At 41.4% G+C, this 23,229-nt stretch overlaps 1 protein-coding gene across 1 annotated transcript in view; it reads right to left on the minus strand.

The window, feature by feature from the left end:
• Positions 1-12,920: 12,920 nt before the first annotated feature.
• Positions 12,921-23,229, minus strand: part of Cct6b (chaperonin containing TCP1 subunit 6B) — a 40,436-nt gene continuing 30,127 nt past the window's right edge. Inside the window, exons 11-14 of the mRNA XM_059271339.1 lie at positions 16,931-17,064; positions 15,510-15,612; positions 13,609-13,681; positions 12,921-13,106 (exon numbers count right to left, since the gene is read on the minus strand). Coding sequence (XP_059127322.1) covers positions 13,034-13,106; positions 13,609-13,681; positions 15,510-15,612; positions 16,931-17,064 — 383 coding nt within the window. The 3' untranslated portion in view covers positions 12,921-13,033. The remainder of the gene's footprint in view (positions 13,107-13,608; positions 13,682-15,509; positions 15,613-16,930; positions 17,065-23,229) is intronic.

The raw sequence follows: 23,229 nt of genomic DNA on the forward strand, positions 1-23,229 counted from the left end.
GGGTTTTATGTAGCACCTGCCAGGTGAGCATATGGCTCAACCCCTTTTCTCAACCTCTGTAACTAAATCTGTCTCCAAGGCATGGACAAGAGCCAGATTCAAGGGCACAGGCTATTTGTCCAACAAGATACCGGGCTCTATGCTGGCCCGGGCAGTGGGCAGATAGGAGGTGATACCATCTGATTCCTGGGCCAAGCCCTTAGAACATGTTGACAAAGTTCCAGACAAGAGGAAACTGCCATCATTTCCCATCGCGACTGTCATCATTTCAGTTCTGTACTGTCAAGGACTCTGCTGAGCATGGAGGAGATGGCTGGCCATGCCCATGGAGAAGAGACTTACCATCCAGGGGCTCTAGGGAAATGCCAGCACCCTGGCCTTTACATTCCTTACATATAATATCTTCCTGCAAAGGTCTAGTTCGGGTCTCCAAGTCTGATGGTTAATAGTGTGGCAAGATCGAGACTCACCCAGGAGACAAGCCTTTGGGCATATCTAAGTAGGGGTTTCTAGACTATATTAACTGAGGTAGCAAGACTCACCCTAAATGTGGACAGCAGTATTCCACGGGCCTGAATAAAAAGGAGGCAGTGCATTGTGACCAATCACTTCATGCTTCTGCCACCGTGCCTTCCTGCCATGCTGAACGGCACTCCTTGTGACACAGAAAAAAGCCTGCCTGCCTTCCTTCCTTCCTTCCTTCCTTCCTTCCTTCCTTCCCTCCCTCCTTCCTTCCTTCCTTCCTTCGGATGCTCCTGTCAGAGACCTTGTCATGGCAACAAGAACATTAATACAAAAAGTCCGTCCAGATTTATAGACAGATAAAGAGCAGAATGATCAGGAAACTACAGTTCACCCCATGTAGAGATCACTAAAGCCACCTAAACCCCAATCTCCAATTCTGCTCCTTTTCTATACTGAGACTCCTCAACATACTATGGCTATGTTCTGATAAACCATCATAAGTCAAAATGCATTTGGAGGGCTGGAGAGATGGCTCAACAGTCAAAAGCACTGGATGCTCCTCAGAGGACCCAAGTTTGACTCACAGCACCCTCCTGGCAGCTCACAACCACCTGTAACTCCCTCTTCTGGCCTCTGAAGCCACCAAGCACACAGTGGTGCACAGACATATGTGCAGGCAAAACACCCACAGGCATAAAAACAAAATAAAATAAAAATTTTTCATTAAAAATTAAGTTGTTGGATTTTTTTTAAAGCATTTAATATCCCTGACCTACCAACCAGTACACCGTCCAGTCTTTAACCTCATGATTGGGTGGCTAACTGGAGACTGGGCCTCTATAGCTGCTCGGCGTCACTAGTGGGTGTTGTAATGCATATCATCGGCCTTGAAAAAAGATCAAGGCTCAGACATTGAAGTGCTGTTTCTACTAAATGCGTATCACTTTCCACCACCTTAAAGTTGAAGTATCATAAATCGAACCATAAATCGAGGACCATCTGTACAGTCTAAACATCTGGCCAGGAAAAAAAAATAGGATTGGAGATTAAATCTAATTCATGGGGCACTTGATTTCCTCACTGGTAATCTCAAAGACCTCAATCCAGAACAGACTAAGAAAAGGAAGGCTATTTACAGAGTCACCACGGATGCCCTTAATGACTGTATCCCTGCTCCCCTGGATCTCTTTGACAATTATATAGGCAGCTGTAAAGGCAGAGAGAATGGATTGTTACAAGGCCTTAATACCTAGAGATATTAAACTGAATTACGTTCACGAGCCAAACCCCTGAGATGACAGTGATACTATGGGAGGCTGGGAGAGTAGTTATGTATGACTATGAGACAGGATCAAAACATAAAGCCATAGTGATGGCACCAATAAAGTGATTGCAGAGAAATAGTTATTGTTACAGAAAGGATTGTAAAAGAAAAAAGAAGAGGTGAGAAGCAACTAGGAGAATGGCAGATAGGGGGATAACGATTCTTGGCTCCATGATACTTTAACAGAAACCAGGAGATTTATAAAACAATCTTAGGATAAAGGCTTTTTTTTTATTTTTAAGAGAACTGTCATGAATTTTTTATGTACTTGTAAGTTGGATACTCTCCAAAAGATAGAAAAATGAGTTAGACAAATTGCATTAAAAATCCAGAGGTCTAGCAGTTCCAGTGCGCAGCGACTCTTACTGACGTGGACTACCTGCCACCTCACCCCAATTTAGAAACATAAAAATGCAGCAGAAGACAGACAGCTCACAATGAGACGCTATTTCCCGTCTATTAAGACGGCTCTGGCCAGGAGTAACTGTTGGTGAGGATGTAGAGGGACCCGGGCTCCTTGCCCATCACTGCTGGGCCTGCAAAACGTATGGCAATGCAGAAAAAAAAATGAAAAATGAAACTACCATATGATCCACCTTTCTGCTCTGGTTTCTATGCAAAAGGAATGAAAGTAGAGAATGCTCTGCTCAGCCCGTGGCAAGAAACCGAAGCGTCGGCGCGAGAGCTACGCCATGCTTGAGTGCATCACAACAGGTTCCTGCAGAAGGGAACTTGGAAACGTGTATCAATAGAGCAAAGAATGTGGTCTCGGAAAACAGTGGGACCATGTCTTCGAAACGCCGAGGAAACGGCGAAGTGAGAGTTCCCTAGTCGGGTAAATTACCATCAGACAGTAAAGGGCGACGGAGACAGTCTGAGGGACGCACAGGGCACTCCCACCACAGGCACACTGCACGGCTGAGGAAGGAAGCCGTAGCCTCAGAGTGACCTCAAGAGGAAAAACCAGCAGTAGAACAGCAGTAAGGTCAAGAGCAGTGAATGAGGAGTGAACAGATGTTGAAGTCTAAACACTGAATAAGGACACATTTCAAGGGGCTGGAGAGAGGGCAGTTAAGAGCCACTTGTTCTTGCAAAGAACCCCGGTTCAATTCCCAGCATCCACATGGTGGTTCACAATCATCCATAACTCCAGTTTCAAGGGATCTGGCACCCTCTTCTGACCTCCATGGGCACCAAGCATTTAAGTGGTGCACGTGTACACGTGCAGACAAAATCCTCACACCTAATTAAAAATTTTTAAAGAACACATTGAAACATTGAAAAGAAGAGCTAGGGGTTTGTTTCACTGGGGAATTTGGTCAGAGGTAGAAAACATATACCCAGCATGCACACAGGTCCTGGGTCAGAGTTCCAACAAAATACACACACACACACACACACACACACACACACACACACACACACACATTGCCTCTAACAAGCATTGATGTACCATAAGAAAAAAAAAAAAAAAAAAAAAGCCGGGCGGTGGTGGCGCATGCCTTTAATCCCAGCACTCGGGAGGCAGAGCCAGGCGGATCTCTGTGAGTTCAAGGCCAGCCTGGGCTACCAAGTGAGTTCCAGGAAAGGCTCAAAGCTACACAGAGAAACCCTGTCTCGAAAAACAAAACAAAACAAAAAAAAAAAAAAAAAAAACACTTTCTTAAAATTTTTAAAAGGTTTTGGAAGAACAAAAAATTACAGATCCAACTGTCAAATATTCAAGTTTTTAATTATTGCAATTGTGAATAATCATTGTACACAATACTGTGTCACATGACACTTTTATATAAATGTGTGTGCATGTGTATATATGTATCTAGTGCACTGAACGTGTTTCCTGCCACACACACACCTCCTATCCTGTTTTTTCTACTGATTTGGGAATTGGATTTTTCTTGTTTTTCAGGACCCTAAGGTGCATTGTTGTTTGAAATCTCCTTGAGCCTTTAATATAAGCACTTGTAGCTGTAAACTTCCCCTTAGGGCTGCTTTCACTGAAACGTGGGTTTGGGTAGATTGTGTTTCATTCAATTCTAGGAATTTTTATTTCCCTCTTGATTCCTCCAGTGACATGTTATTCAATGGGGTATTGCTCAATACCCATGAGTTTGTGTGTGTTCCATAATTTCTCTTGCAATGGATTTTTAGTTTTATTTCATTGTGGTCAGATAGAATACACGGAAATATCCCAATTTTCCTATATTCATTAAGATTTAGTTTGTATCTTACTATGTGGTCTATTTTAGAGAAACTTCAGTGGGCTGCTGAGAACCTGTTTTGTATTTTTTTTTTTTTAATATTTATTTATTTATTATGTATACAGTGTTCTGTCTGCACATATCCCTGCAGGCCAGAAGAGGGTGCCAGATCTCATTACAGATGGTTGTGAGCCACCATGTGGTTGCTGGGAATTGAACTCAGGACCTTTGGAAGAACAAACAGTGCTCTTAACCTCTGAGCCATCTCTCCAGCCCCTGTTTTGTATTTTTAGGGTAGAATACTACGTAACTGTTTATGAGGTCCACTTGATCTGTCATTTACTCAAGTGTTTCACTGTTCACTGTCAAGATGGCCTGCCTATTGGTGAAAATGGGTGACGTCATCTAATTTTGGTTTGGAGCCTATCTTATCAAATATTAGAACATCGACACCTGTTGATTCCTGTTTCAATTTGCTTGGGATGCTTTTCTCCAGCCTCTCACTCTCAGGCTTCATCTATGTGATTTTGATAGTGAAGTACATAACTTGGAGGCAGCAAATGGATGAATCCTGGTTTGTTTGTTTCACATTTTAAAACTTTTAATTTTTATGCATCTGGGTATTTTGCCCGGGTGGTGGTTTGAATGAAAAGGGCTCCCATAGGCTCACATATTTGAATGATTGGTGGAAATTGGGGGAAGGACTAGCAAGTGTGGCTTTGTTGGAGATGTGTCAGTAGGGGTGGGCTCTGGGATTTCAAAAGCCCATGCCAGGCCCAATGTCTCTCTCAACCTTGGGATGTAAGCTCTCAGCTAGTGCTCCAATGCTATGCCTGCCTGCCTGCCTGTGACTGTGCTTCCTGCCATCATGATCTCAGACTCACCGTCTGAAACTGTAAGCAAGCTCTCAACTAAATGCTTTCTTTTATAAGCTGCCTTGGTTGCAGTGTCTCATCACAGCAATGGAAAAGTAACCAGGACAGCCAGCATGTCTGTCTTTACACCACATGCCCAGAGGCCAAAAGAGGGCATTGGACCCCCTGAAGCTGGAGTTACAGTTGTGAGCCACCATGTGGATGCTGGGGATTGAACTCCAGGTCTCTGGAAAAGCAGCCAGTGCTCTTAACTGCTGAGCCATCTCTTCAGCCTTCTTCACATTTAAGGTTTTTTTGTATTTTGTGTGTGCCATGTTAAGCATATACAGGGAATTGGTTCTCTCCTTCACCATGTGTCCTAGGCAATCAACTTGAGTAATCAAGCTTGTTAGCAAGCACCTTTAATCACTGAGCCATTTTGACTGCCCTGAATCCTCTTTTTTTAATCCAATCTTTTAGTATATCTTTTTTTTTTTTTTTTGGTTTTCAAGACAGGGTTTCTCTGTGTAGCTTTGGTGCCTTTCCTGGAACTCATTCTGTAGCCCAGGCTGGCCTCAACTCACAGAGATCCACCTGCCTCTGCCTCCTGAGTGCTGGGATTAAAGGCATGCGCCACCACCGCCTGACCAGTATGTCTTTTGATTGGTGAATTAAGACCATTTATAGTCAGGGATCGAATGCTGTGTATTAATTCTTAATGTTTTGCTGCATTTGGTTGTTTTAAAGACTTTTTAAATTGTGTGTGTGTGTGTGTATATACATGTATGCCTATGGATTTATGCACATGACTACAATGCTGGTAGGGGCCAGAAGATGACTTTAGATCCCTGAGGTTAAGAGTTATAGACTATTCATGAGTCATCCAATATTGCAGCTGGGAACTGAACTAAGGTCCTCTGCAAGAGCAACAAATTCTATTGGTGCCCATGGAGATCAGAAGAAGGCACCAGATTCCCTGAAACTTGAGGTACAGATGATTGTGAGTCACCATGTGGGTGCTGGGAATTAAAACTGGGTCCTCTGCAGAAACTTACCTGCTGAACCACCTCCCCAGCCCAGTATCTTGTTTTTCACAATTCATCTGTGTAACTACAGCATAGGTGTTTTATTCTCTCTCCTGTTGCCTCATCTACATTATTCTTTCAAGTATCTTCTGTAGCATTGGCCTAGTGATCATCAATTCTTGTAGTCTGTTTTTGTTTAAAGTTTTTCTTTTTCAATTATGATAGTTTTGCTAGGTATAGTAGTGTGGGTAGCAGTTGTCTTTCAGATCTTGAAAGTTATCATTCCAAACCCGCCTTTTAGGGATTTTGTTGAGAATTCTGTTATTCTGATGGGCCTGCCTTTATGCATAATTTGTTTCTCTTTTGTGGCTTTCAGTATGGTTTCTTGATCTTTAAATTTAGTGTTTTTAACTATGACATGGGGGCTCTTTTCTAGTCTTGTATGTTGGGTGTTCCAATGTCTCCTATACGTGGATGGGCATCTCTACCCCTAAGTTTGGTCAATTTTTTGCTAAGATCTTACTGAAAAATTTCTATTTCTTTAGTGTAAAATTACACACCTATGCTCATGACTGATAGATTTCATTTTCATAGTACCCCATAGTGCTCATGTGCTGCTTGTGCTCTATGTGGATGGGAGTGGGGGAAGAGGAGAGTCCTCTCCCTAAAGGGAGAATTACAAATAAAAGAGGCAAATAAATCAACTAGGTAACCCAAACAATCAGCCTCTCTAGAAGCTGAGGCACAGAGACCTCTCTCAAAAACAGTCTTATTGACGTTCCCTGGGAAGGTCTATCAGAAGGAAAATGAAAGAACAGAGAATGAAAGAAAAGGAAAGCAGAGATGAGAACAAAGGACAGAGCTAGTCCGCTTCACTGGCACTGGATATTTAATAAAGTGATAAAAATGACAGGAGCTTGGGGTCTGGATGTATCATTTTCAAACCAGCCGAGGAGAGAGAGGGGCACCAGACAGAACTGGACAGCACAGCAGACAGTGGGAGGACTGGGGTGGGGCGGAAAGATGGCTCAGCTGGTTAAGGGAACTTGTCATGCAGAAGTGGCAGCAGAGAACCAACCCCACAAAGTTATCCTCTGACTCCACATGCTGTGTGTCTCCCAACGCAATTATAATTTTAAAAAATTAAGACAGTGAAAGGGGAAAAAGTTTATAAATGTAAGTGAAAAACATCAACAATATGTGTTAGAAATAAATTCAACATGTTGGTAATGATGGAAAAATTAACCAAATAATTAATTTTATAATAAAATTTTACCATTACCTAAAGATATTATCCTCTGTGAGTTTGAGGCCAGCCTGGTCTACAGAGCAAGTTCCAGGACAGCCAGGGCTACACAGAGAAACCCTCTCTCAAAAAACAAAAGAAAGAAAGAAAGAAAGAAAGAAAGAAAGAAAGAAAGAAAGAAAGAAAGAAAGAAAGAAAGGAAAGTATTATCTGGAGCTAGGGATGTAGCTCAGTGGCAGAGTATTTGCCGAAGGTTCTGGATTGGATTCAATCTTTGGCATATAACAAATAAAAATAAAAAGGTTCCTTTCTCAATCCCCTCATCAAAAGAGGTGGCACATCTAACATAAAACAAAATAAACTTTAAGGAAAAAAATCACTTTATAATGGATTTCTATAAAAATATAAATTACCAAAAGTCTCAAAATGACAGAAAATCTGAGACCTCCAGCAATAAAGAAAATTGAGTCAAAACTCTATCTGCCATTTAAGAAACTACTAGACCAGTCCAAGCTTTCAAGAAATAGATAGCCCTTCATTGTTATGTCTCAAACTGTGCCACAAGAAAGAGAGCAGCTCCCTGCACAGCTCATGCCAGAAGCCTAAAGGCCATTGACACCAAACAGAGCAGAAGGATAAGCCAAGTGTAAGCCAGTGCTGCATCGAGCACATTTGAAACCTAGATGTGTCTGCTTGTGGCTACAGAAAGTTCGCTCACTCACTGCTTATCTACTGCTGTTTGAGTTATCAACTCAATAAAAATGCACCCCCCAAAAAAACTTTCTAAATATGCATTAGCATTGAGCCCAGAAATGCATAAAATGTAATACTTCATCAAATCTAAAACATCACTGCCTGTGAGATGTACCATCTCTTTATATACTAAGAGAAAAATATATTGTCACTTCAACCGTGACAGTGTTTTCTTGACACTCATACATTTTATTTATACTTACCAGAGGAACTTTTTAGATTTGTTTATACAGATTCTTTGCCATAGATCATGGTCAATGAATTCATAATAAATAAAACATAGGCAAGATAAACAAGGTACTCTTCAAACTTCATATTCAGAGTCCAACTCTTCTAAGTCATTGTTCAACACAGTTGGTATCATTCCTGGAATCAAGAGGTGGTAACTCAAGATTTCTTGGGAGTCCTACTGTATCTCTGGTGCGTTCCCCACTAAACCCATGCACTCTTTAAGGTTTTTTGTTTGTTTGTTTGTTTTTTGTTTGGTTTGGCTTTTCAAGACAAGGTTTCTCTGTGTAACAGCCCTGGCTGTCCTTGAACTCACTTTGTAGACCCGGTTGGCCTCAAACTCACAGAGATCTGCCTGCCTCTGCCTCCCGAGTGCTGGGATTAAAGGCGTGCGCCAATTCTCTAAGTTTTGATGCTGAAGATTTCTTTGACTTGCCAGAAAATGAGAACAGTTAGGTTTTGGTCAACCAACATTCATTTTCCTTCCTCCAGTGGTCTGTACGAGATCTGTCAGGGATTACAAGTGACCAAGTTTAAGAGGAATTAGTAGCTGCCATTGTCAGTAGTGTATATCCTAACTACAGAAATGTTGAAGTATGAAAAATATGCATGTCACAACTGATAAATATGGTATATCCTAACAAATACAGTTTATCTCAGGAGTGAAAAATTAGTTTACTAATGCATTAAAATATGTCAGATGTAGTGGCATATATATATATGCCCTTAATCTCAGCATTTGGGAGGCAGAGGCAGGCAGATCTCTCTGAGTTCAAGGCCAGCCTGGTCTACATAGCCAGTTTCAAACTAGCCATGGATATATAGTAAGACCTGTCTCCAAAAACTCTTTTAAAATAGGTGATCACATTACCACATTAAAGCAAAACATCTCACTGTATGGAGAAAATCACTTAAACTCAAAAAACAACAACAAAAAGTTCAACTCGTAGCAAAACAAAGAGGAATAGATTTCACCTTATGTAGCTACCTGACAATATCTCACAGCAAAAATGGACAGTGGGAAGGAAGGTGCCTTAGTTAGGGTTACTACTGCTGTGATGAAATGCCGTGACCAAAAGCAAGTTGGGGAGGAAAAGGCTTATTAGGCTTACACTTCCACATTATAGTTATCATCGAAGGAAGTCAGGAAAGGAACTCATACAGAGCAGGAATCTGGAGGCAGGAGCTGATGCAAAGGCCATGGAGGGAAGCTGCTTACTTGGCTTGCTTCTCATAGTTTGCTCTGCGGGCTTTCTTATAGAACATGGGACCACCAGCCCAGGGGTGGCACCACCTATAACAGGTTGGGCTCTCCCCATCAATCACCCATTAAGAAAATTCCCTACAGGCTGGCCTGAAGCCTGCTCTCATGGAGGTGTTTTCTCAATTGAGGTTCCTCCTCCCTGATGACTTAGCCTGTGTCAAGTTGACATAAACTAGCCAGCACAGGAGAGAAGGAACCAGAAGCAGTCTCTGAAGGCAAGAACAAGATAGAGATGATAGCTGTCATTACTTCTACACAATAATATACAAAAAGGGTTAACCAGATCAGATCAGCAAGACACAGAAACAGTTGATACGAATACAGGGATTGGAATGTGGGGGGGGAACTAAACTGCTGTTATTCATAGTAACTTGATCTCAACCCAGATATGTTAAGATAATCTACATATCTATAACCACATGATGGCACTAATGGGAGAACCCAGTAAAGTTGTCAAATACAGAATCCACTATTAAAAAACAAAACCCAACCTCTCTAGCCCTTCACACCCCCTCAAAAAAAATCCTAGAGGACTTACAGGGCAGCAACAAACAATTTAAAAATGTAACCTTCATAAATGGTCTTATTAATAAAATCTTCTAAGACACAATACACAGGAACAAATCTAGCCAAAATGTAATGCATTTTATAAGAAACATTTAAAAGTTAAAAGCAAAACGTTGACTAATTAATAAAAACTTGGAGCATGAGGAAGATATAAATAAAACTATATAAGCAATTTACAACTGTCCATTCTACCTGAAATAATCTATAGCATCGCTGCAGTCCTAATAAGTGTAAGTCCCTCGGTGAGCACATGGTAAAACTAAGTAAGAAAAAGACCGGGTCCAGGAAGAGCCCAAACAATTGTAAAGAAAACAAAGAAAAAGTGAAAGTAGGAGGCTGTGGTCACACTACTAGGTTTTGAGACTTTCTGTGAAGTTTTAAGAATTAAAACAATGTGGCGATGATATGACAACAATATAACAGAAAAATTGAACAAGAGATTTAAATCAAAACAAACTCAAAATATGAAAACTTAGCTTCCCCTGTAGTCTAATGCTTAGGACTGGCGTTCTCTCGAATCATGAAAATTTGATCAAGGTCAATGAATTATCTCAGTGGATAAGGACACCTGCTGCCAGGCCTGATGCCTGAGTTTGACCCTCAGAACCCACACAGTGGTAGGAGAGAAGTGACTCCCACAAGTCGTCCTCTGACCTTCACATGCATGATATAGCATGCACTCACACTCTCTCTCCCTCCCTCTCTCTCAATAAATAAATAAAGAATTTTAAGAACAAAATGTCACCGGCCCAATGGAATACAATAAACCTTGCTATACAACAGGGTGTTGTCACACGTAAGTGGGCAGGAGAGCACTTGGTGGCATCATATCAAGTATTTAGAGCCACATCATGTCATGTACAAAAGCAAATGGGAAAAAACAAACTAATTATAAAATACAGACAACTTCTTTATTATTTAAGTAGAGAGAAATTTCTTGAGGCAGAATATCAAATTACACACACACACACACATCTTCCCATATCACATCATTTATGATGATTTAAAAAACCAAATGGCCAAGAGTTTATGAAAAACATGTTCAGTCGAACTAGTGACCAAGGCAATTTCCAGATGTGAGATGTAACCATTACCCTTCACACCGGAAAACATTAAGGTTAGGACTCCGAGGTTGTAGCGACAGGAAATGTATATATTATATATTGCAGAGAGATTAAGAAACTTGTGAAGTTACTTGGTAAATATAAGACTGAACTGACACTTCACTTCCCAGAAGACATGTACAAAGGACTTCACCATGTGGTGACTAAAGTCGTGTAGAATTAGAAATAGCCAAAAAGATGAACATGAAATGCACTAGGGCACTTCGAAATTGCTAAAATAAATGGATAAATCTCAAAACCATTTAGTGGGAAATAAAAGCAGTAAAATATATATCTACAGAATACCCTATTTATAGATTAAAGCCTGAGGGAGAATGTGTTCTAGCCTCACAGGTATGTGCATATATAGTAGAAGCTTTAAAGGACAGTGTATGGAAGTCAAAGACTACATCTAGGGAGGCTGGGTAAGAGAGCACATGACAGGGAGACAGACAGCTGGTGCTTCAGCATCCCCTTATGCATAGTGTGTTCATGTATGTGCACAAGGGCACGTGTGTTTGCACATACACGTGGAAGCCATAGGACAACCTCAACTGTCACCTTTAGGAATACTGCCCACCTCCCTTTGAGACAGGCTCTCTCATTGGCCTGGAAGTAGCAAGCCCCGGGGATCCTCCTCCTCCTCCGTCTCTGTCTCACTGGTGCTGGGATAACAAGCGCAGGCCACACCAGGCATTTCCCGTGGGGACTGAACTCAGACCTTCACGCTTGTGAGGAAAGTGCTTTCCTGAGTGTGCTGTCTTCACAGCCCCTTAACATCTACTTGTTGTTGTTGTTTAAGGAAATTCAAAGCATGTTGGCTTGTGCCTGTAATCCCAACACTCAGGAGGATATGCAGGAGGTGTGCTGAGAGTTCAAGTCCAACCTGGGCTATAGCCTGAGACTCTTTCCTGAAAATCTGCACAAAAAAGTCTTGATGCACATGGTATGTTGACAACAGAAACTTAAAACACAAAGAGTAAACTAAATAGAAGTGTGTCTTGCAATGAACTGTCATGCAAGGATGTTTAGAAGCATTGGCTACTGACTTAAAGAGATGTCAACAAACATATTAAGTGAAATAAAACAGGGTATAAAATTGTAGATTTTTCAACCAACGCATGAAATGATCAAAGGAATCTTCTCCTAGTGCTATAAACAAGTTCCAAGAACACACCTGAGACATTTTAATATCTTATCAACTTGGATCCAGGCAAAGAACATGGACAAAGAGCCTGGAGAGAGATTAACTGGAGAGCTTTAAACAAATGGATATCAGGACTGTATATCTATAGACTAGCTACATTTGGACCAAAGGCAGTGTTCTCATAGAGCCGAAGCTAATGAGCCCTGCCTTTCCAGAGGGACTGCCTTGCTGTCCAGTCAGGGCTGTCAGAGCCAGGGCAGAGCACAGGTTGCTGAAAAGAGCAGGGTTATAACACCAGCACTCAGACACGGAGGCAGGAGGATTCTAAATTCCAGCCCAAGCTACATAGCCATGCCCTGCCCACACCTTTAAAGGCTAAGCAAACTATAACAAACTATATGCTAAATAGGTTGGGCTAGGGACTATGCATGAGAAACCTGTATTACATGTGATGCCACATTCCTAAGAGAGTGGCAGCAGGAAATTACTGAAGGGCTTTAGAAAGAAAAGAGAACATTTATCTTACTACATTTAAGATCTCTGATAAACTGGAAATTGACTTGGATACTCTAAAACCTGTGCCCAGAAGGTATAGGCATCATGACACATTTTATTTTATGAGAACGGAAATAACATATATTATAGGGTGGGGAGTTAAGACTCAGAAAATATTACCATTATTATTCTTTTACTGGGAAAATTTGTGTGTTCTTTATACTGTGATTAAGTGTTTCTGAAACAGCTGAGACCAAAAGATACACACCACATTTATTTTGTAACAGTTAAGGCCATAAGCCGGTGTTGGATATGACATGCATGCTATCTTGTCTTCCAGATGAATTGATCTTGAATTCAATCACTCTCTGAGAGAAGACATCCCCGCTCGCATAATTTCATCAACTAGGAGAATGTTGGTGGCAATCACTGTGCTAAGGATGAAAAGATGAGAGTGAATCAAGCCTCCTAGCGCATGCCTGCATCTCCCCAGCAATCTTCCGGCAGGGCCGGGCACTTTTTCCTTCGGCTATGCTGTGTGAGAGTTTATGAAACAAAGATATCACGAACGAAGCAGCCCTCCTCATACTGTAATTTTGACTGCTTTGTTGACTCGGTAGAAGTCTAATTTATACCCCAGCAAAGCTGCTCTTAACTGTTACATGTCGCTGCTCCCCCCTGCCACACAGACAGTGCTGTTGCAGTACTTCCTGCCTCCCCCTCCCACTCCAACAGTGAGGGTTAGGTTAGCTTTCCCAGGGACTTACACTGCTGCAGATACAGTGCTTAAGGGACTGTAGGAGGACAAAAGCTAGCCTCAGCAGCTGGCAACTACAATGTCATACACTTCACAATGTCTTCAGAACAAAAATAACAGGAAATGTTCAAAGCTATCAGTTATATCCCTAAAGGTCTTTCTCTTCTTTGCCAATTTACCATGAGTGAAGAAGATGTTTTTTCACACAATAATTATCCCAAACTCCTGCTTCTGCTGCTACCATCGGCTCCCCTGCAAAGTAAAAACAAACCTCTTAATACAGCAATCTTGATATACCCTGTCAATGTTGACTGGTGGAGTCTAACAATATTTAATCTCTTACAGAACTACTTTCGTCAAGGTCACCAGTGACCTCTGTGCTATGTGCTGTGGGCTCTCACCAGTTTTACCTACTGCTTGACGGCTCATCATATCCCTCTGACAATTCCTTCTTGGCTTTCAGACACCATGCTCCCCTTTCTTTTCACTGTGCAACCCCCATCCAGCCCAAGACTCTTCTGTTCTCTCACTATACATATGTCTTAGTCAGGATTACTATTGCTGTGATGAAACACTATGACCAAAGAAACTTGAAGACGAAAGGGTTTATTCGGCATATGCTTCCACACTGTTCATCATCAAAAGAAGTCAGGACAGGAACTCAAATAGGGCAGGACCCTGGAGGCAGGAGCCATGCAGAGGCCACAGAGGATGCTGCTTACTGGCTTGCTCAGCCTGCTTTCTTATGGAAGCCAGGACTACCAGCCCAGGCATGGCACACCGACAATGGGCTGGCTCTCCCCCATCAATCATTAAGAAAATACCCTACAGGGTTGTCAACAACCTGATCTTATGGAGAGGTTTTCTTAATTGAGGCTCCCTCCTCTCAGATGACTCTAGCTTGTGTCAGGTTGACACAAAACTACCTAGCACAACATATTTCCCAGGCGGTCTCATCCAATTTTCTGGGTTTAAATTATCTACATCCTGATAACTCTCTTACCTCCAACACATATCTTTTTCTTGAGCTCAATATATCAAACAACTTCTCCCAAAAGACCATAAGTACTTCAAACTAGACTTTGCCAAAACTGAACAGTCCCTCAGTCCACAACCAGCTCTATCTAGTCTTCTCCCATTGTTAGTGCAATTCTAACCTACTAGTTGTCTAGCTAACTGCCCTCCATAGGGTGGAGAGTGGTCGGAGTGATCCTTTTAAATAGACCATGTCACATCTCTGCTCAAAATCGCTCCCATTTCACTGCAAGGATTAAAAAACAAAAGCCAAAGTTCTCAGACTAGCCCACATGCCACTGTATAATCTGACCTATCCCCTCTCCTACCTCCTTCCTTCCCTGCTGGCTGTGCCCTCTCCTGAGAGAGCACTTAATGCTGCCCCTCCATGGCTAACTCTTCAGTTCCTTCAGCTTCATCAGTAGACATTTTCCTAGTGTATACTGTACAAATGTTGTAATTTTCATCCCTTTCCTACCTTCTTTAATTAGCATTCATGATCATCCTTACTTTGCTCTTTTATTTTTTCAAGTTTATTGTTCTCTTAGATGCTAAATAATTTATTTGTTAGAGTTATTGTTTACTGTCTGTTTTCACTCACTACAAGAGAAGCTCTATTTTGCCCAGTGTGAATTCAAATAATAAGCATTCAATAAGTATATCTTTCTAAACATTGGCGAGGGCAGAGGGGACCAGAGATGATAGTTCAGTCATTGATTGCTGTACAAACACAAGGACTGAGTTTGAGTTTGGTCCCCAGAACCCACATTTAAAAGTTCTTTTGTTTCAGTTAAGAGCACTTGTTACTCTTGCAGAGTACCCGGGTTCAGGGCCAGTTCCAGAGGATCTGATGCTCTCTTCTGAGCTCCACAGGTACTGCATGCACATTGTGCACAGACATACACATAAGCAAAAACACCTAAACACATTAAATATTTTTTGGAGTAAGCTAGATGCAATCAAGATTGATGTAACAAAATGTCCCAACCTACCACTCTCTGTTATATGATTTGGGTTCTTGAAGAACAATCTTTTGAGTAAAGCTAAGTTTCCTTCAATCTCTTACCTGTATTCAGGTCTATGCCCACAAGCTCTTTTGATTCTGCATGTTCAGTCTGAACTTTTATCAACGTTTCCTGCAGGTCATAACCAGAATTCTGAGCAAGAACCTTCATGAAAAAACAATAAGTATGTGTGGAGTGCCTTCGCATATGTATTTGAAAATCAAGTACAAAAGTAAGGTACTACTTTCCAGTCTTGTGAAAACACAATCGCAATACAGTGCTCATCTCCTTTAGAAGAATCCCAGGCCCAACCTAAACCAAATGATTGCTTTATCTCCCTAGCACATATTGTACTTGAACAGCTCCCCTTGTACAGAACTCTTAAGTTCCAAGGACCAGACTTCCCCACTCCCACATATTTTTCAGGCAAGGCATCATGTGGTCCAGGTTGGCCTCCAACCCCTTCTCCCCTCATGGAGCAGGAACCACCTTGAGCTCCCAGTCCTCCTGCTTCACCTCCCAAGTGCTGGCACTAGGCACGTGCCACCACACCCAGCCGCTTTCTTTTCTTAGAAAAGATTTAAGATCCTTCTTGTTTCCCCTGGCCTTTGGGCCCAATGCCCTCCTGCTGTTCTTCCCAGCACTCGCTAGGGAGAAGCAGAGCATCCGCAGCACTGTGTGGCCCTTGGCTTCAGAAGGAGAGCCATGAACTACAGCAGCTTGGATGGAGATGCCTTACTCTATACCAGCCTAAGTTCCCTACTGACAGCTGATAGAGAAAAGGGCCACTGTGTGCCAGGGCCACCAATTCATGTCAACAACATCATTACTTAATGACTTTGCTGCTTGGAGGAAAGAAAAAAAATAGACATCTGATTCACAAACAACACACAAATTGTGAATAATTCTAATATAAATTATTTAAGTCTTTGCTAGGATGGTTAATAGTGGTTTAATTCATGGGAGCAGCATGCTGGAAACAGCTTTCTATATTTCTACGTGGCTGACAACCAACAGAAGGCAGAGAGCAAGGAAGGACAGTTCTCTGTGCTCTCGCTGCCTCTCTCCTCGTCTCGAAATTACAACAGATTCAAGCTGGTCGGATTTGGGAACGCTAAACATTTTGAAGTTCTTCTCTTCTCACAGTAATAACATGTTGGATGCCACCAACAAAAAAAGAATCTATGTTAAAAATAAAAATCTAACAAAACTTAAGTTCCAAACTGTTCGTTAGGATTGGTTAGTAATGAACTTTCTGCAGTGCTTTTGGACCCAAGGAAAACCTGACTGCTTCCTGGAGCGCCCAAAGTACCGTAAGCTTCAGTCCCCATGGTTGCTCTGCTGGGTTTGTAAAATATTTAACACAACAGGAAAAGCAAATAAGCACATTTCTAACTCTGCGAACTGCTGGGCAAGATGGGCAATTTGTAATCAAGGATCTTTCAGTATAGCCAGTTGTTATCTGGCCAGGAGACAGTTGTACCTTCGGGATAATAAGTAAGGAATCTGCAAAGGCTTGGATGCCAAGGCGAGTTCTTCCCTGCACACGGTGCTTGTGGTTAACAAGAGCTTCTGCTATTGCGACTTCAACTGCTCCAGCCCCTGGAACCACACAGCCTACCAGAGGGAAATAACAGAAAGTTGTCAAGCAAGGAAAGAGAGCGAGAAAAGCAACTAGCTAGAAAAGCAAGTGTGTTTAATTAGTTGACTACCTCTGAAATGTTTTCAATATATTTAGAGATCGAATAAATTCCACAGTTCAGAAATAACTAGATTTCCCTATAAAGCATTTTGAAATCAAACAATTAAGCACGGTACAAACACTGGTCACATACAGTTTGTTTAATGTTTATTCTCTGGAAAATAAAAATGGAATTTCTGGGGTAGAGAGATGGTTCCCAGCACCCACATCAGGCAGCTCGCAACCAGCTATAACTCAAGTCCAAGGAATCTAACACTGTCTTGCATTAACCTGCATTAACATAGTGTACATAAATTCACACAGGCACACACACACAAATAAAAAATAAATCTCTTTTTAGGTAGACATCTCTTTTACGTACATCTTACAGTTCTATGAGTACATTGAAAAGTTGTTATTTATAATTTATAAAAGCAAGTAGCTGGATACACTGTCTCATCTAAAAAAATGTAAGAGACCTTAGAAGGATGTATTTCAACCTTTGAAAGACAATAACTGCTAACCCAGACTACTTTATCTACTGTATCTCTCATAATTGAAGGGCAAAGGAAAACTTTCCATGAGTGGACCAGGAATTCATGGTCACTAAGCCAGCTCTACCAAAGATGTTCAAAGGGATCCTGAGGTCTGAAAAGAAAGACACTCTCTGAGCCCACAGGAAACAGCAGGTGATGCTAGAAGAGAAGTGAAGCCAGTGAAAGACAGGACTCATCAATCACCATAAGATCAACAACATAACAGGAGCCAATGCACACCCTTCAGTGGTAACGCTGCACATCAACGGTCTCAACTCCCCACCTAGAAGACAGACTAAAAGGCTGGATTTACAACTAACCAGGGCTCATAGGAGCTCACAGAGACCAAACTGACAACCAGGGAGCCTGCATGGGACTGACCTAGTCATTCTGCATATATCTGACAGTTGTGTAGCTTGGTCTTCTTGTAGGACTCCCAACAGTGGAAGCAGGGGCTGTCTCTGACTCTTTTCTGGTTTGGGGGATCCTATTCCTCACACTAGGTTGCCTGACCCAGACTTAATACAAGGCGAGATGCTTAGTCTTACTGCAACTTGATACGTTCTGTTTTGTTAATTCCATGGGAGGCTTGCCCTTTTCTGAATAGAAACAGAGGAGGAGTGCACATGGGGGGGTCATGGGGGGAGAACTGGGAGGAGAGGAGGGAGGGGAAACTAAAGTCAGGATGTAAAATAAATACATAAATAAAATAAAAACATGAAAATAGAAAAAAGTTTTTACAGAGACTGGATTCATAAGAGAATTCTCATAATTGACAAAATAAACTCCAAACCAAAATTAGCCAAAAGAGATAAAGAGAGTGACTTTATACTGACTAAAAGAACACTCTTATAAGACACTACTACTGTTATGAACATATATACACTGGCCACAAGTGCACCTGACACTACTAGAGGTCAAGACCCAGACAAACCCGATACAAGAATACTGAGTGATGTCAGTGCCCCGCTCTCATCCATAGGCAGGTCATCCCAATGAATCATGAACAGAGAAACATCTGGATTCAGTGATACCTTAGATCAAATGGACCTAACAGACATCTACAGAACATTCCACACAAATACTGCTGAATACACATTCTTCTCTGTAGCCCATAGAACTTTCCCTAAGGTAGATCATATTACAGGACAAAAAGCAAGTATCAGCAAATACAAGAAAATTGAAACAGTTTCTCGTATTCTATCTGACAACAATGAAATGAAGCTAAAAATCAGCAGCAAGAAAACCACTAATTCATGGAGATTATAACAACTGGCTTACTGAAGAAATCAGAAAGGAAATACATTTTAGAGTTAAATAAAAATGAAGACATAACATACCAAAACTATGAGATATAATGAAAGCAGCCCCAGTGTAAAAGGGGGTTTCTAACTACTGCCAATAGAAAGTCCTAAGGACAAACCTTGAAAATGTATATTCCACTAAATTGGAACATTGAAAAGAAATGGATGGGGCTGGAGAGATGACTCAGAGGTTAAGAACACTGGCTGCTCTTCCAGAGGTCCTGAGTTCAATTCCCAGCAATCACATGGTAGCTCACAACCATTTGTAATGAGATCTGGCGCCCTCTTCTGGAATGAAGACATACATGCAGGCAGAACACTGTATACATAATATAAATAAATAAATAAATCTAAAAAAAAGAAAGAAAGAAAAAGAAATGGATGCCTTTCTAGAAACATGTGACCTATGAAAATTTAACTGAAATAAGCAATTTGAATGGTTCTATAACAAGCAATGACACTGATGTAGAACTAAAACAAACACTCAGTCAAAAAAGTCCAGGGTCAGCCAGATATAGTGGTGCATGCCTTTAATCCTAGTACTTGGGAGGCAGAGGCAGATGGATCTCTGTGAGTTCAAGGCCTGGTCCACAGAGTGAGTTCCAGAATAGCTAAGGCTACACAGAGAAACCCTGTGAAGAAGAATAAGAAAGAAAGGAGGAGAAGGAGAAGAAGATGAAATCCCAGCTCAGATGGATTCACTGCATTCTACTAGATCTTTTTTTTTTTAAAGATTTATTTATTATATATACAGAAGAGGGTGCCCAATCTCATTACAGATGGTTGTGAGCCACCATGTGGGTGCTGGGAATTGAACTCAGGACCTCTGGAAGAGCAATTGGTGCTCTTAACCTCTAAGCCATCTCTCCAGCCCTCTATTAGATCTTGAAAGAAGTAATACCAATGCTTCTAGACTATTCCATACAATGGAAAATGAAGGAATGCTCCAAACTTACATATGAAGCCAGTACTACCCTGATACCAAAACCAGATAAAGACACACACAAAAAAGAAAATTATAGGCCAATTTGTCTTACAAACATAGAAGCAAAAATTCTCAATAAAATACTTGCAAACTGAATTGAATACATCAAAAAAGCATCTATCATTATTAAGTTCACTCCATTTCAGAGATGCAGGGATGATTTAAGGTACATAAATCAATAGATGTAATACAGCATATAAATAGACTCAAGGACAGAAATCATGGATCGTTTCAACAGATGCAGAAAAGGCCTTTGGCAAAATCTCACATCTTTGCATGACAAAACATTGAAGAGACTAGGAATAGAAGGAACATATCTCAGCATAACAAAGGCCATATATAATAGACTTAGAGCCAGCACCAGGCAGAAAGGGAGAAAACTCACAACATTCCTGTTAAGGTCAGGAACACGACAAGACTGTCCTCTCTCCACTCCTATTCAACACGGAGATGGAAGGTTTAGCCAGAGCTTGTAATAAGATAAGAGAGGAAATAAAAGGGATACAAATAGGAAAAGAAGTGAAAATATCCTTATTTGCAGGTGACAGGACACTATAGAGAGCGACCCTAAAGACTCTACCATAGATTCTTACATCTGATAAACACTTCCAGCAAGACAAGATGATACAAAACATGATACAAAAATCAAGTACCCTTCCTATACACCAATGGAAGACACACTGAGAATCAAGGAAACAATACCATTCAAATTAGCTTCAAAAAACAAAACGAAACATCTTGGAATAAACCTAACCAAGGAAATTAAAGCTCTCCATAATGTTAAGTTTCAAAACACCACTGAGGAAGACATAGAAGATAGAAAAAAAATCTCCCCATGATCATGGATTGGAAGAATTAACATTGTGAAATGGCTACCCTACAAAAAGTAATCCACAGATTCAAGGCAGTTCTCATCAAAATTCCAGTACTATTCCCCATAGAAACAAGATGAAATCTTAAAAGTCATGTGAACACATAAAATTCCCCCATACAGGCACTGGGGAGATGGCAAAGTGGTTGAGAACACTGCCTCTCTTCAAGGGGGCCTGTTTTTGATCCCCTGCACCCACATGGCAGCTCATAGCCATCTGCAACTCTAGTCCCAGGGCATCTGGCGCCCTCTTCTGGCCTCTGTGGGCACTGTACATACGTGATACACAGACAAACAGGCAAAACACTCATACACATAAAATATTTTTTAAAGACCTCAGACAGCCAAAGCAATGCTCTGCAATAAGAATAACGCTAAAAAAAAATCACAGAAATCACATGATAAACTCAATAGATGCAGAAAAGGCTTTTGACAAAATCTTCATGATAGAAACATTGAAGAAACTAGGCATAAAAATAACATATCCCAGCATAATATTATAGGGCTATACAACAAACTTACAACGAACATTATACTAGATGGAGGGAAACTCAAGGCATTTCCATTAGAATCAGGAACAAGACAAGGATGCCCACTTTCTCTGCTTTCATTCTTAGCTAGAGCAGTAAGACAAGAGAAGGAAATAAAGGGGAAATAAATAAAAAATAAGTCAAAGTATCCTTATTTGCAGATGATCCATATGGATCTAGTCACAGTTCCCAGCATTGCTGAGGAGTGTGGCCAGATTGAGAGAAGGTATAGGGCTGGTGAGAGGCTGGAGCAGGCAGATGGCATCCTGAATGCCTCCTTCTGGCTGGAGCTTCCTAGATATCTTGGGAACTCCCCTAGAAGTGAGTAGCTAAGATGACTTCAGTCAATATCTCTTGCAGGCACTGAAAGAATCCAACTGATAATCCCAAATCCTGCTCTGCCCCCCCCCTCCTCACCTGCCACTGTCATACCTGACCAGGAAGTGGTGGACAGCCTTCTGAAGGCCCTCAAAAGGGAGCTGTCTGCAATGGGTGGGAACTAATTCGCAGTCCCACCAGGTATTCCTGACCTGGGCAAGGTATCCACATCACTTCCAGCACTGGCTGGATGTTCTTGACCACTATAAGTTGGCATCAGACTTGGCAGTGATGGTTGGAGGCCAAGAGAGACGCAAAGGCACCTGAGCCACCTCGCAGATAGAGGGGACACTGAGAAGATCCTCAATATCACCCAGAACCCTTGGGGTATCTGAGCACAATTCAGGTCCCATGAGATGTTCACACAGAAGAACTTGATCCAAAATGGCAGAGCCAAGCCAGGATCCTGAGCATCCTGTGGGACTTGCTGAGGACTCAGGACTTTTTGGGCACCCTGGGGATATGAGTGGAGGAATGTGGGTCTTTTATTTTTTAGTAAAATATATGATTTTTTTTCTGTGATCCTGGTTGGACTCCAGGACCTCACACATGCTAGGCAGGTACTGTCACCAAGCTGTGACCCTATCTACTCCCACCCCCTAGGCTAGTACTCTACTGCCGAGATAAATACCAACTTTATGGATTTGATTTTTCAATGCCAAGGACATGTGAAAAGTTCAGGTCATCCAGGAATGTCTGCATATGAGAATCTGATTTACTCTTATGATCTCCATAGGTCATGGTTTCACATAAACATTTCCATAACTTAAAAAAAATAACCCTCCACTCATGTTCGTGCAAGCAGCCACAATTAGACTGAGTGGATCAAAAACAAAGGGCTTTTTAGTAGAAGGGGGCTTACTGGGAAAAAGGACTTTAGCTGTAGAAAGAGGGGACAAGAGAAGGTAATAGGGGTAGAAATGCCCCAAACTTGGTATATACATGTTTTATATTGTCAAACTTAAAAGAAAAGAAATAATTTACTTTAAAACTACATTGGAGGGGCTAGAGAGATGGCTCAGCAATTAAGATCACTGGTGATTTTTCCAGAGGACCTGGGTTCAAATCCCAGCATCTACAATGGTAGCTCATTACCACCTGTAACCCCAGTTCCAGGGAATCTGACACCCTCTTCTGGCCTCCACAGACATCAGGCACATACATGTGATGCACAGACATACATGCAGGCAAAACACTCGTACACATAAAATAATAATTAAAAAAAAACACTTTAGATTCCATCTCAGGCCCAGAAGAATGGTAATCATTATCAGTTATCCAAATAAATGCTAGTGAGGATATGGCCCAAAGGGAATTGTATACACTGCTGTAAACTGGTAATGGAGGTCCTTGAAAAACCAAAAGTACATCTACTATGGGATCCAGCTACACCACTCTCAGAGATGCCTGAAGAGCTCCAAGTCAACGGATCATAGATATGCTTGGGCATCAAGATTTGTTACAGAACAGTTTACAACAGCTAAGTCAGAGAACCAA

This window comes from Peromyscus eremicus, chromosome 8a (genome assembly GCF_949786415.1).
Source record: "Peromyscus eremicus chromosome 8a, PerEre_H2_v1, whole genome shotgun sequence".
In the NCBI taxonomy this organism is placed as follows: Eukaryota; Metazoa; Chordata; class Mammalia; order Rodentia; family Cricetidae; genus Peromyscus; species Peromyscus eremicus.